The following is a 15,662-nucleotide window of genomic DNA, read 5'->3' on the forward strand; positions in this document are numbered from 1 at the left end:
GATGGAAATTGACATCCTTTCCCTCTTTCCTTCTCTGTGTGATGTGGAACATGCAATAACGCCCTGCTTGATCATTTGTTGAGCAGAGCACAGAATCGCAGAATCATCGAATTGTAGAGTTGGAAGGGACCTTGAGAGTCATCTAGTTCAACTCCCTGCAATGCCAGAATTTTTGCACAACGTGGGGCTCAAACCCACAGCCCTGAGATTAAGAGCCTCATGCTCTATACCAACTGAACTAGCAAACGAGTAATATTGTTGCATGCCACCCCAATCTCTGAACAATGCCAGATTCCAGGGCCACCAGGTGCCCTTACCAAGGTATGTGTTTCCTTTCGGACAACGAGGCACAGCAGGGACCGTGGTGTCTTTATGATACATCGTTTATTGACACAAATATACAGCCTTTGCATTCCAGGAGGGTCCTGCCTCTCCCATGGCAGCCAGCGTTGGATTCAGACTGCCAGCCCACGTTGTGCTTGCAAACTGCTTCCTAAGACGCCAATATTTTTCCTCTTGCTTACGCCAGCCCCCGGCAATTCTGAAACCCCCCCTCCCAGCTCTGCATTGTCTTATGCTAACTACCCAGAGTGATGGCTACCAACCTAGACAGCCTTAAAGAGAATGATACAAAATTCATGGAGAAGGGTATCAGATGGCTATGCTCTGCCTCCAGATGTAGAGTACAGTGTAGAACTTTTTCTTTGCATGCAGGAATTCCCAAATCCCAGCTCCAGCAGCATAGCATGGGGGGGCAGAGGGGTGGTGGCCTGGGGCACAAAATTCTGAGAGGGGCACAACCAGGCACCCCCACAACAGGCTCTCCTATTGAGGGCATGTGGTTGAGCTCCCAACGCCTTCCAGAGCCACAGGGAGGCAAGTCACGTTTCGGGCCTGGGTGGTGCCACCTTCTCCTCATGGCCCTTAAAGGGATGCCCACATGCTAAGCCAGGAGACAAGAGCCGCCAAGCTGAGAAGGTGCACAGCCAACTACCACCAGCAGTGGCAGCTATGTGTCTTGCAGACTCAGCACACACACACACCCCTGGTGCATGCTTCCACCCAGCTACCCAGTCCACCCAATTGCCCTGCCCCGGCCCCAGCAACCCACGCTATGCCACTGCCCTGGCAACTGCAGGCAAAAGGGAATCATGCTTCCACCCAGCTGCCCAGTCCACCCAATTGCCCTGCCCCGGCCCCAGCAACCCACGCTATGCCACTGCCCTGGCAACTGCAGGCAAAAGGGAATCAGGTCACTGTTAATGGGAGGGTTCCTTCTCCGTCTTACACTCTGGAGAGCTGCTGCCAATCAATACATCCTCTACACTGACTGTCAGCGCCCCTCCAGGCCTTCAGGCAGGGATGTCTCCCAATTCTTCCTGAAGATGCTTATGATTGAACCCAGGACCTTCTGCATGCAAAGTTGATGCTCTGTCACCGTGTTACGTCCCTTCACATAAGGCTGCCTTCTACAAGTTAGACCGCTGGCACGTCTAATTCAACATTGTGTAAGCTGATGGGTAGAGGCTCTCCAGTGTTTCAGGCAGGGGACATTCCCAGCCCTTCTTGGAAATGCCAGGGATCAAACCTGGGACCTTCTTCACGCAGAGTAGATGCCCCACCACTGAGCTGCGGCCAGTGACGCACACTGCCTGGCCAGCTGCCCCTACTGAGCCTCTGGGTAAGCCAGCAGTCCAGCTTGTGACGTTTCACCGTGAAATCCTCTCTTTAACAAAACGCCAATAGCAACGTATGATCTTTACTCCGGTTGTGCCCAAACTTTTAACTCCACCTTTCATAGGAATACAGGAAGCTGCTTATCCCAAGCCATACCATTAGTCCATCTAGCTCAGTATTGTCTGCACTGACTGGTAGCAACTTTCCGGGGGTTTGGGCAGGGTTATTCCCATCCCTGCCTGGAGATGATAGGGATTGAACCAGAGGCCTTTTGCATGCATGCACCGGACTGTAGCCTCTCCTTCCTCACCCTATTGCTTTTCTCCCCCCGCCCCCCTTGTGGAAATGCCAGCCCCACCTTTGGGAGATTAACGCATCTTCAGAATCTGAGCAGGGTTGAAAGAAGCTCTTTGAGAGTGTGCAAGCGCAAAGCACACCCCCAGCTTCCAGCCGGGTAACAAAACCATCCTTTCTTCAGACTGGTCCTGAAATTCAAGTGGGGAAAACACCTGAAGCCGTGAGTCACGGCAAACGGTTGAAAACATTTTAAAGAGGCACGCACTCCTTTGCAGGGCGTTTCAGAGAAAGGGAAAGTGTCCATGAGGTCACCGGCTATCACAGTCGCGAATTTCCACAGTCTCTTTAAAAGCAGCGGAAAGAAAGAAATGAGTGAAGCTGAAGCTTTATTGTTTTAACGGAGAATTGTCAGTTTCACAAAGGAAGCGCAGCTCAAGGCTCTGGGGTTGCCCCCCCCCCCTCTTCCTTTTCTAAAAATTAAAAAAAGAAAAGGCGATTCTCGTTAAGAGATGGGGGTGGCGCCGCTGTTTTGGCGATGAAAGCAAACTTTCTTCCCTTGCGTCAGAATTGCACCCTTTGAAACTGTGGAAGAAGCAGCGGAGTAAAAGAGGGAAAAAAAACGCCTTCAGGTTTCCCAAAGCAGGTTTCTCGAAACAAGGAAAGCTCACGGCAACGGCCTCCAGAACAGAGCGTGAGGAGGGACGTCATTATGGGGGTGGTGAGATAAGCAGAAAAGCCTCCAGGCAGCCTGCAGTTGGAGATACACATTGTGCCAGAGGGTGGGAAAAAGCTCAGGGGGATCCTGTTAAGATTGCCATTTTGCAGATTCTAAGCTGAGTCTTGCTTACCAACCAGGGAGAGGCTCTTGGAGCAGGTGTCTCCAAGCCAGGGGCCTCCAAATGATTTAGACTACACCTTGCATCACCCAATGGTCAGGGACAATGGGAGACGTTGCCCACAACATCAGGAGCGTGCCAATCACGGGAAGGCTGTCCTACGCATGAAGGGCACGTCATTCTATCTGAGTACCGCAAATTATATGCCTCTGCCCAGGCCATGTCTTGCCACCCCCACCAATATACATAGACAGGGTTGCTAACAGGCCGGTCGATTGCTGATCTGACCAGTGAAATGGCAATCTGAGCTGAGCTAATCCTGCTCAGAGTAGATCCCTTGGAAGTAAATGGGCAAGGCTGGCTCAGGTCCATTCAGTTCAGTTAGCCTGCTCCCAGTGAAATGTAGTTGGAGAAGACCCTCCTCTCTCAGAGAACCAGGAAGGAAGTCTGGGAAGTCAGATTCTGCAAGGCTCTGCCCACAAACATCCCAATCACATTCTGGCTCCACCTCCAATGTACGCCAGACTCCGCCCTGCCCTCTGGCCCCGCCTTCCCTGGCTCCATACCCATGGAGTAGTCATAGGACCAGTGTTTTTGTAAAAAAAAAATCAGATGTCAGCTGCCCTACCCACGAGGACGTCTGCTGCATTCTCCAGCTTCCAAACCCTGCCTAGGAAAGCGAGGTGGGTGGCTTGTTCCAGCAGTTGCAACTGGGGATGGGTGAATAGGGAAAGCAGGGTTGGGATTTCCATCTCCTGGAGATCCTTCCTCGTAACCTGATTTCCCTAGCCAGCAAGGAAAGCTCTCAGAGTCACAGGGTGTGGAGCAGGTGATCTGATCTAGAGACAGCTAGTAGCAGTGAAGGAGCCAACCTAGAGGGAAACAGCTCAGGCGCCCAAAGCCCAATCATGCTACAACAAAGATAATAGCTGCCATTCTTATAGTTCAGCCGCCTAGATATTGCGGGGCGAGTTTTGCACATGCTTGTGGATTCGCCCCAAGTTCTTTCAATCGGCCAAAGAGATCTGTGAGGCCTTCCATTTGTCCATGTTCTCCCCATGCTCTTCCTCTGGGAACTGGCAACTGCAGGTGTCTTCATGATGAGATCCTAGGAAGTTTGAAGGGTGGACGGATTCAGGCTCTGCAGGACAAAGGTACCAATGGTAAGACAAGGAGGAGGGATGTATGAGGACCACATTCCTTCCTGGGAAATGTGGCATGCCCCAGAGGTGGGCGGGGCCAAAGGCCAAAGTGGGTGAAGCAATGAATGTAAATTTTATTGTCATGCAGTAGGTGGAGTACCCTCCAACCAGGCAAGCAAGGGTTAATGGGCACAAAAAATGAGGACATGCAATAATTAAACCTGTGGTTGGGAGGGGTGTGGAGGGAGAAGGAGGTGCTGGGTTCAATCCTGCTGGGTGCTGCTTTGATAGCACATTCCCTGCAAGGAAGCCCAGCCAAAGCAGACCCTGCAGAGACTGCCTGCATCTTCTGTTTCTCCCCTGCCTCATAACCAGCCCACCTTCTGTCAGGTCCAGATCGCTCTGGGTGGGACAACCCAACCTGAGTTGACTGGGGCTGTCTCTCCGCTCAATGCAGGGTGATTTGGCGCTGGATCCGGGCTTGGGTCAGATCCAGAGCACAACCCTACTGGAAGTTGGTGTAGTCCAAGTGTCATGGACAAGTTGGATGCAGAGGAATGGTGGTGGTGGGAAACCAGCTGGGGACCCACTAAGGGAAGAAGGCTCAGAGAACGGGGACTGGTGGTGGGACGATGATGAGTGGTCAGAGGGAGAAGATTGGGAGGAGGAGGAGGTGTTGGAAGAGGTAACAGGGTTTAGTGAGCTAGGAGAGTCGGTGGCAGAGAAGTCCAGAATCGGAGGCAGAAGCTGAAACAGGAAGAGGGGGGAGAGAGGCCAAGAGGCAGAGATGAGTCAGGCTGGTGAAGAATTGCAGGTGTCTCCCCCTTCTGCTGTGACAAGCTCCCCTCCCTGCTTGTCTCCCAGAACCAGAAGGGGGCTGAAATGGGTGGAGGAGCAGCAGTCTGCACGCAGGCGCAGTCTCTGATTACTTGGGGGGAAAGGCCTAGAAAGGAGGGGACTTAGCTGTGGGGAGGTGGGGGCTTTCGGTCACAGCAGCTGATTCGTGGAGTAAGACCTCCCAGAGACGAGCTGCTGTGTTCATTAGGCCTGATACTCAGCCAAGTCTGTGAGGATCGTCTTTTTGCTAATAAAGGAATTAGTGCCAACTTTGAGCACTGTGATTTACTGCTGGCTCGCCCTTTGACACTAGGCTTTTGACTGATACCGCCATGGCTAGGTTAGGAGGGAACTCTGGGTGTGCACCAGGAGGGGGTCAAAAAGCTACACTGACCTTCCACCAGGGGCAGTTTCTTCTTCTGTGTCCATACGCTGATGATTAAAAAGAACGTCAGCAGGATGAGAAGAGAGAGTCCCGTTGCTGTCACAATGGTCAAGATAGTCGTCACTGTGGAATCTAAAGAATTAATGTGCATAGATTTATGTATTTATAAGAGCATTATTTTACCACCATATCATAAAACACCCAGGGAGTACTCAAACATAAAACACCATTCAAATAAATAAATAAAAACACATTAAAGTGACTGGCTGCTAAATAATAATAATAATCTGCTGCATAGACCTGTCGACGGAACTTTGGCTGAGCTCCAACTCCCTAGATGGGCTTCAAGGGCGCCATCTAGGCTGCAGTACCAGCCACCTGAGCATTCTGTCAGCTGACCTCCCAAGGGCCAATCCCAGCACACCAGGCCCTATATAAGCTCAGAACCTGACTGCTTGTTCCTCATTCCTAGCGTGAGGACACTGCATAACTCCCTCCTCTCTGCAGCAGGCTTTAAAAACAAGCACTAGATTTTTGAAACAAGGAAGCTGAAGAAAACACTCCTCCGTATAATTCATTCTCATATATTTAATCCATTTTGTCTGATTTAATTGGAGTTTAATTGGGTTGAGAGTTTAATTTATAGAATTTGGAATTACTTTAATCTTACATAGCATTTTAAGAGGGTAATTTATCTGTAATTAATCTGTGTTCATAATTTATATTTTCTAACCCTCCATTTCATTGATTTTTTCATTGGTTTTTTCTCATATTAATCTATATCATTATTTTCTTTCTTGAGCATCTATAGATTTAAATCTTCTTATAAAAGATGAGAAAAAAATATTTGTTTAAAGGTATCCCCCCCTTTTCTTCTTCTTAAAAGTTAGGTATTATTTTATATACTCTTCTTTACTCAGTTATTAATGGGCTCATAATATTGTAACAGATGAATTAATGATATCTGTTTCTAGGACATTCTTTATTTAACAATATCTTTTTTCTCCCCCTTCGTTTTCAGGTTTTTTGATCAGATAGGCACTAACATAAAGCAATGATGACAGCCTTTACCAAAGGTGTCATGGGCTTTGAAGACACTCGAACTCAGGATGCAAGGGAGAAACGTGCTAAGAGGAAGGCACGCTTGGCAAATCCACACCGTGATCAATTCCCGCCTGGAAACCAATGTCCCCACTGTGGAAGGACGTGTGGGTCCAGAATTGGCCTCCACAGTCACTTACGGACTCACTGTTAAAACCGTGTTTATGGAAGACAATCTTACTCGGCTACGAGTGATCGCCAAAGAAGAAGACCTGTTATACATTGTGATATTGAAGCGTATTTATGAACCTAAATATATAAAACAAAAAAAACACCAAAACGTGTCTTTAATATTTGCTGCCCCCTTCAAGAGAACTCTCTTGCTAGCCGTGACCATCATTCCTGTGCCCCAAGAACACCCATTTCTGTCACCAAGGAGAAGCCTCCTCGTCGACATCTTTGCTCCTGTCCCCAGGATAATGCCCAGGTCACCCTCCCATTTTCACCACCTGCATGGGCCACATCAAAAACGTGTGTCTCCAAGTGTGAGATTTGGCAACAGCTGTAATTGGAATCCAGTCCCGCTGTGTCCAAATTCTCCCTGTGTGTTGTATTCAGTGCAAGCTGTACTCAGAGTAGACACACTGAAGTGAACAGGCACCACAGACAGATTCATTCATTTCAACAGGTCTGCTTTGAGTAGAACCGTGTGGGAGACAACTCTGCGATTCCCATGTGTAGGTCTTTTAGGCCCATTTCCCATACAGAAAACAGAACCGTACCAGTTTGCATCACTACGGTGACAGGTCTCGTGTCGCCACATTCCACGTTATGAGTTGTGTTCCCTGGTCGTCGAACTGGAAGCCCCAACATCTTGCAGCTACAAAGGAAGGAAAGAATGATGGTTGGAACATGAGTGATGCACTCAAGGTGTGCTATAGCTTAGTGGTTGAGCATTGGTTTTGCTTGTGTCTCCAGGCTTGGAGAGTCCCCTGTCTGAAACTCTGGAGAGCTGCTGCCAGTCAGTGTAGACAACACTGAGTTAGAATCATAGAGTTGGAAAAGACCACAAGGGCCATCGAGTCCAACCCCCTGCCAAGCAGGAAACACCATCAGAGTACTCCTGTCATATGGTTGTCAAGCCTCTGCTTAAAGACCTCCAAAGAAGGAGACTCCACCACACTCCTTGGCAGCAAATTCCACTGTCAAACAGCTCTTACTGTCAGGAAGTTCTTCCTAATGTTTAGGTGGAATCTTCTTTCTTGTAGATTCTTGTAGATGGGCCAATGGTCTCTCTCGGTATGTCCTATAATAAAATTAAAAGGTAAAGGGACCCCTGACCATTAGGTCCAGTCGTGACCGACTCTGGGGTTGCGGCGCTCATCTCACTCTATAGACCGAGGGAGCCAGCGTGCAGCTTCCGGGTCATGTGGCCAGCATGACTAAGCCGCTTCTGGTGAACCAGAGCAGTGCACGGAAACGCCGTTTACTTTCCCGCCGGAGTGGTACCTATTTATCTACTTGCACTTTGACGTGCTTTCGAACTGTTAGGTTGGCAGGAGCAGGGAGCTCATCCCGTCGTGGGGATTCGAACCGCCGACCTTCTGATTGGCAAGTCCTAGGCTCTGTGGTTTAACCCACAGCGCCACCCGCGTCCCTTTCTATAATAAAATAGCATTATTATTATTTATGCTGCAAAGCAGAGAATGACTTACTTTGCCCAAGGTCTGCAACAGCTGCCTTTGGCATCAGAGAAAGTTCCATTAGGGCATGGGCTGCAGAAATATCTGAAGTCAATAGTGCCTGGAAGAAGGAAGAGGGGAGGTGGTTACTTACTGCTGAGAGGCTCCTAGCTGTGCTTTTACTCTTTCTAACAAAGCAACATTTTCTCTATTTCGGCTTAGTAGATGTCTGTACAATCTCTCCAAAACAGTTTTCAATAAGCGGCGAACTATAAAATTGAGTGAGATGGTATAACAATTTGATACGATAAGCCAATACTCAGTTCCAAAAAAAACCCTAGTAAAACATATTTATTATTATGTATAAAATTTGTATACCGCCTTATACACATCGATCGCAGGGTGGTTCACAACGTAAGATTACAATATAAAAACCCTTACAAAATATATAACGAAAAATAAAAACAAAGGCAACCCAATAATCTCCCCCCTTCCACAATATATTTTATAGGGTATTAGATGTCAGTCACGCCTATTGTTCAGGCTCGGAACCTGGCAGACCCCACAGGCTCCGCCCTCAGATCCACCACACCCTGCCAGGCTCCACCCCCTACTCTATCGCATTCTGACAGGCTCCAACTCCTGGCCCACCACATTCTGCCAAACCAGACCCTTTAACCTTGCTAGGTTTTACCTCTTGTCCGTCTTGTCTTCCATACGCTGTTAGACTACAACTGCCATCATCCCTGACCCTTGGCTCTGCTGGCTGGGGATGATGGGACTTGTAGTCTCAAAACACCTGGAGGACCCAAGGTGGAAGGCCTGTGACTTAGAGCAAGAAGGGATTGACGCAAGGGTTACCTGAACATCTCAGTTCCTGCCCTTCTGGACACGTTGGCAGTGCCCGGCATTGATGGCATAGCTTGTCCTTACAGCACTTCCCACCACCACATTTGCCACAGGATTTTGGGGGAATTCCTGGTGATGAAGAAAGCACAGGTCAAGCCAGGAGAGCAAGGAAAGAGGACTATAAATACATATTTCTTTGCAGCTGCCCCTTTGAGTCTATGATGGGCACCGTGATTTAGCCCAGGCCCTGGGAAAAAAACACAGCGCTCCATTGAAATCAATTAACCGAAGTTATTTTATTTATTACAGTTATATCCTTTCTTTTTCTCCAAGGAGCTCAAGTAGGAGTACATGGTTCCCCCCTCCTCATGTAATCTGTACAACTCTGTGAAGTAGGTGAGGCTGAGAGCTTTTGGCTGTCTCAAGGCCGTGTGGTGAGCTCCATGGCTGAGTGGAGATTTGAACCCTAGTCTCCCAGGTCCTATTCTGACATGCTAACCACTATGCCGCATTGGCTTTCCAGTGTGTTCTTTAACTTCAATGGCTCTACTCTGAGTCCTCCAGCAACGGCAGCTTTGAGGAGATTATGAATCCACACCTTTGCCCATGTCATGTGGGTTGGTGGGCACCAGAGCTTGCCTCCCCGCTGAACCCTGCAGTGACATCTCTCTTGACAGCCTTTCATCACTGGTTCACAGACTCCTTGGGAGATCAAGAGAACCCCAAACAAAGACCAACAGAGCCGGAAACTCCATTGCCTCAAAGAAGCCAACAGCTACAGAAAAAGGCACTGGTCGCTTAACTGGCCTGAAGGGGCACTCAGGGGGTGGGGATGCCAGTTAATGACTACCTAGTCTTACTATAAATCCTCAGCTGGTTGCTTGAGGACTTTGCTGAGAAGACTTGGGTGACATGTCTCGCCTTATGGGGTGCTATCCGTGGTCCTGAAGCCTTGCCAAACTACTGGCCACTTCTTGTTTCGGCCATCATTCTTAGTGGAAGACATCTCTGTGGATCGTGACACAGCCATCCCTTGGAATGGGACATTACTGGGAGAAGGGGAAAGATGCTGACTACCAAACCAATTGGAGCAGTATGGAAACTGAAATGTGTCTGCCCCCTGAAAACAGCCCCAAATCCAAATTATTATGGCCTAACCTAGCACTAACCGCTGCCACTTAGGCTTGCAAATGGACACCTAGTGGTCTATGGTGGTCTATGGCAAACAAGAACTGCACCAGATGTACCCCTTTTGTCCAGCGGAAAGTCAGGCATGTTGGTAGTGTATAATTCTTATTTTCAGCTGATGCGGTTTCAATGTTTTAGTCAATGGGAAATGTTTAAACCACCTCTTGGCTCAGTAACGAAATGATAGATAATATTAGTTGTTTTAATTTGTTCTAATGTTGTTTTTAATGCTGTAACCCACCCTGGGACCTTAAGGTGAAGAGTTCGTAATAAATTGATCACCGTCACGATAAATAAGATCTGGAAAGATAGAAAAGAAGGAGGCAGCAGGATTGGGTGGCAGATAGATTGGCTATCTAGGTAGTATAGATTGGATAGCTAGATTGATATACACGGCAAGCAAGATTAAATTATATAGAGATGGATAGAAAATGCACACAGTTCAATAAACAAAAGGATAGAAGGGACTGATAAAAAGACAGGTTGGAATATTGTAAGTAAATAGAATAGATTTAATGGATTGACAATGATATATAGAAATGGTAGATAGGATAGTTGTGTAAAAAAAAATAGAAACTAGCACACAGGTCAATAAACAAAAGGATATAAAAGACTGATCAGCTCTGTAAAGATGGAGAAAAAAGAGAGAGGATACAATAGGAACAGATCGGATAGACAGATAGGCATGGGATGGTAAAATTATGGAATTATAGGTAGAAACTAGCACGTGGGTCAATAGACAAAATATAGATAAGATTGGTAAGTTGCAAATATAGAAAATAAAGGATAGCATAGGAAGATAAGTAAAATGACAGATAATGCATTTGACAGAATAGAAAGGGAGATGAAATAGATTGAACAGATAGATTGACATTTATGGTGAAGAGGATAGTTAAGTTATGCAAAGATAGAAAAACAGGATATATAAAATAGGTAGACAGGGTAGAATAGGTAAGATGGATAGGATAGCCAGACATTATATCAGCTATGGCAAAGTGTAGTTCTTAGGAAGTTCTCAGTATTACAAATAAAATTATCTCAGTGAACTTTGCTTTAACCACTGAACCGCTTGGCCTGTCTTATGTAAGAAGTCTTTCTGTTGCTCGTTATGCAATAGTTCTCTTGAACTCTGAGACGAGACTTTGGAAATGGGGAGACACATTCCGAACACAATGGTATCTTTCCTCCTAACCATTAGGCTCATTTTCAAGGTATCAAGACAAGAACACCCTAGCTGAAACCTCTGGCAATGTCCTAAGCTTCACGTTGAGAATTGGTGGTGATCCCCTGCAGTTGTTTTTAAAAAGATGCAGGAAAAATGAGGGGTGGGAATAATTTTCACAAGTCATCTGCTGGTTTCCTAAGCTTAAGAATGTCAATTTGACATTTAAGGGCTGTAGCTCAGCAGGAGTGTAACTGCTTTGCATGCAGAAGGTCCCAGGTTTGATCCCTCGCAACTCCAGGTAAGGTTGGGAGATACAACCTATCTGAAGCTCTGGATAATACCTGCTAGTCAGAATCAGTGATACTGAGCTGATTGGATCAGTATAAGGCAACTTCCTATGTTCCTATATCTTAAAGGAAGGGCTGAGCTCAGTGGTCGAACTTTGCATGCAGAAAGTCCCCAGTTCAGTTCCTGACATCCCCAAGGAGGGTTAGGAAAGACCCCGTCTGAAACCTGCTGCCAGTCAGTGTAGACAATACTGAGCTAGATGGATCAACAAGCATGACTTGGTTTAAACACTTTCTTTTGTTCCTATGACAGGCTGAGTCAATAATTTGGGCACTACCTGGGTAAAGATCATACATTTCTACTGGGAAAGACCCCCTGCCTGATACCCCAAAGAGCTGCTGCCACCCAGTGTTGGCAGTACTGAGCTGAATGGACCGTCGTCCTATGTTCTTACGCTGCAGTGGGACATCTGAAATGAGGCCTCTGAGAACGCTAGGCTTTTACTTCTGAGAATAGCTAGCCTCAGAATCTTCAAATTCAACAGGGCCTTGGAGCATATGCAGAGTGCCACCTCAGTCAGAGATTCTTTAGCATTGCAGGGGGTTGGACTAGATGACACTTCCCGTTCTAGGTAAAGGTAAAGGGACCCCTGACCATTAGGTCCAGTCATGAGCGACTCTGGGGTTGTGAGCTCATCTAACTCTATAGGCCGAGGGAGCCGGCATTTGTCCGCAGACAGGTCATGTGGCCAGCATGACAAAGCCGCTTCTGGCGAACCAGAGCAGCACACGGAAACGCCGTTTACCTCCCCGCCGGAGCGGTACCTATTTGTCTACTTGCACTTTTACTTGCTTTCGAACTGCTAGGTTGGCAGGAGCAGGGACCGAGCAACGGGAGCTCACCCCGTCGTGGGGATTCGAACTGCCAACCTTCTGATCGGCAAGTCCTAGGCTCTGTGGTTTAACCCACAGCACCACCCGTGCCCCATGGTTCTATGAACTCCCCTGGACTACAAGAAAAGAGTTATCAACCCAGGCAGTCCAAAACCTCAAACCCTAAGGAATATGAAAACTCTGTTCCAAACTTACCGGCAAGAGTTGACGAGCAACAAGGTCTCCCTTCCTGTTGACCATCAATGGTGGATTGTGCTAGTTCCACACACAGCCAGAGCATCGCCAAGCAAAGCCAGCAGCCGTCTAATCTGGGGTGAGACTTGGCTTCCATTTCCTTCAGTCACCTCTTCACTTCCTCCGCTGGGGATGGAGGCTCACAGTTCTCCCACAGCTAGCCCTCTGGTGCGCTGGCTGGGAACGCTGTGCCTGTTAAGGTCTCTCACCTCTTCTTCTCTTCTGTCTCCCTTTCGCTTCTTTCGACACATTTTTGTAGCAAAGAGCAGCCCACGTGTTTTCTGTGGAACGAAAGCCATGTCATTTCCTGTATGGTGTGTCCTTTTGGCCCTCTCGTACCACAGCTCTCAACAGGAAGCCCTGAGGCGAGAGACATGAGGGGGAATCAGAAGAAGAAGAAGAAGAAGAAGAAGAAGAAGAAGAAGAAGAAGAAGAAGAAGAAGAAGAAGAAGCTGCTTTATCACTACCCGAAGGAGTCTCAAAGCGGCTAACATTCTCCTTTCCCTTCCTCCCCCACAACAAACACTCTGTGAGGTGAGTGGGGCTGAGAGACTTCAAAGAAGTGTGACTGGCCCAAGGTCACCCAGCAGCTGCATGTGGAGGAGCGGAGACGCGAACCCAGTTCCCCAGATTACGAGTCCACCACTCTTAACCACTACACCACACTGGCTATCTGAGCCCAGCAAGAAGCGCTCTCTCTCTCTCTCTCTCTCTCTCGGCACTGCAACTTGGGGCCGTCCAATAAAGCAGAACGTTGGAAGATCCAGACAAAAGGAAGGAGTCCTTCACATACCTCATAGCCCAACTGTGGCACTCTCTCTCGCAGGAGACAGAGACAGCCACCCAATTTGAATGGCTTTAAAGCAGGATTAGACATGGAGAAGACTATTGAAGGGGACTAGTGATTCATGATGCTTCTGAATGCCAGTTGCTAGAAATCACATGGGGAGAGATGCTGTTGAGCTCAGGCCCTGAAGGAGCATCTCCACCCCCATTGGTCAGCCGGGACACTGAGATCCAGCGCCGAGGGCCTTCTGGCAGTTTCCTCACTGCGAGAAGTGAGGTTACAGGGAACCAGACAGAGGGCCTTCTCGGTAGTGGTGCCTGCCTTGTGGAATGCCCTCCCTTCAGATATGAAGGAAATAAGTGACTATCTTATCTTTAAAAGACATCTCAAGGCAGCCCTTTTTAGGGACGTTTTTAATATTTAATGCTGTATTGTTTTTAACACTCGATTGGAAGCCACCCAGAGTGGCTGGGGAAACTCAGCCAGATGGGTGGGGTATAAATAATAAATTATTATTATTATTATTATTATTATTATTATTATTATTATTCAGAAGCATCCAGTTGGCCGCTGTGAGGGTGCTGGACGAGATGAGCCTTTGGCCTGATCCTGCTTCAGAACTCTCCTTATGTTCAAAGAGCAGCAGGCATCGTTCGAGTGATACAGAAAAAGGCAGCTGTAGCCTAATAAAGGGCAATGATCCTCTGATCTAGTGTTTCGCAAACTCGGGTCTCCAGCTGTTTTTTGGACTACAGCTCCCATCATCCCTAGCTATAAGGACCAGTGGTCAGGGATGATGGGAATTGTAGTCCAAAAACAGCTGGAGACCCAGGTTTGGGAAACACTGATTGATAAACTCAGTGGCATGTCTCAGATGCTCAGCGCTGCTTTCCTGCCTCCATGGGTCTTCAGCAGGAGATGTTTACTGAAAGTCAGCACAGGAGGGGCAACATCAACGAGTCGTGGCCAGGAAAGGCAGCCGAGCAAGGGCAGGGAACTCTGCTTGAATGGTCCTGGAACCACGGGGAAATTCTGATGTTTTGAGGGAGGAAGCTCTGCGCCTCGGGAGTAGAGTATCTGCTTTGCATGCAGGAAGTCCCAAATTCAATTCCCGGCATCTTCAGGTTGGGCTGGGAAAGACCCTGAAGAGTTGCTGCCAGTCAGTGTAGACTATACTGAGAGAGATGAGCCAACAGTCAGATCCACTTAAGAAGGAGGCTTCTTAAGTTTCTGCGTCTCAAGGATAGAGCATCTGCTTTGCATGCAGAAGGTCCCAGGTTCCATCCCCAGCATCTCCAGGCAGGGCTGGGAGATGCCCCCTATCTGAAACCCCAGATAGATGCTGCCAGTCAGTGTAGACAGTACTGAGCTAGATGGACCACTGGTCTGGCTCAGGTTAAGGCAGCTCTCTATGTTCCTATCCATTGCCTCACCCACTTTTGCCTCTGTCCCCATCTGCTACCAGCATGCGGCCCCCATAAACTTATCTTTGAGGGAATGTGGCCCTCAATATGAAAAAAAGGTTCCTGTCATGCCTCTTTCCGTGGTCATTTATCAATTCGGGAAAATGTTTTCTAGAGGGAGGTGAATATCTTGCTCCTCTTTTCGTTGACAGCATGGATTTATCTTATTATTAATAGATATGGATCTGCAAACTAAGCTTTCGAGCATGTTATCTGGGAAAATTCTGAAGCCAGCGCAGTGTCTGGGACCGCCTCTGTTATACTTTTGCCATTTGTAATGCCGGAAAGATTTTTCAAGGAAGTTTTCCCCAGATGAAACTGATCACAACTGGATGTGGGTGATGTCTTTTGGCCATCATTTCGACTCATTTGTGCTCAGTGACAAGGTAGGCATCTCATAAGGCAGCAGAGGTTTAAGATTAGAGATTTGCTTTTCCTACATGGGGTACCTTCCCAGTGTTACGGAAAAATTCTGGGTGCAGGTTTACTCCGCTGCCCAACTCATCGAGGTGCCACTCCCTGCGGGTCTCTCCTGGTCAGCAAAAGAAGGAATCTCCAGCCAAGTCAAAGAAGCAAACAGCGGTCAGTCTTTATTTGTTGCAACAAGGTTCAAACACACAAAGAGTAGGAACCCCGGGCATGGGGTTGCATGGACTTTAAGACCTTCCCATAATACATTTCCAGATACATCATCTATACATCTCCAACGAGCCACTAAGAGGGAGGGAATCTTGCACAGTAACATGAGCCCATTATTCATCCCTGTTATCAGATTCTTTTCCTGAACACCTTCTAAGTACCTACTACCAACAGAACAATAAAACTATTTACACCGATCCTTGCTCTCTGGGCTTTCCTGAAGATGGGCTTTGTGAATACTTGGCTTCAGCAAACTCCA

The 15,662-nt window shown here is 47.7% G+C and overlaps 1 protein-coding gene across 1 annotated transcript; it reads right to left on the reverse strand.

The window, feature by feature from the left end:
• Nucleotides 1-367: 367 nt before the first annotated feature.
• Nucleotides 368-12,807, reverse strand: TNFRSF18 (TNF receptor superfamily member 18). Its single transcript, XM_083629000.1, has 6 exons — nucleotides 12,476-12,807; nucleotides 8,759-8,875; nucleotides 7,931-8,018; nucleotides 6,998-7,095; nucleotides 5,184-5,306; nucleotides 368-3,951 (listed from the first exon to the last, which is right to left on the reverse strand). Exons 1-6 carry the CDS (start codon nucleotides 12,609-12,611, stop codon nucleotides 3,818-3,820), a joined length of 696 nt encoding a protein of 231 aa, XP_083485126.1. The 5' UTR covers nucleotides 12,612-12,807; the 3' UTR covers nucleotides 368-3,817.
• Between the last annotated feature and the right edge of the window lie 2,855 nt (nucleotides 12,808-15,662).

Source organism: Podarcis filfolensis, assembly GCF_964270895.1.
Source record: "Podarcis filfolensis genome assembly, chromosome: 8".
Taxonomy (NCBI): Eukaryota; Metazoa; Chordata; class Lepidosauria; order Squamata; family Lacertidae; genus Podarcis; species Podarcis filfolensis.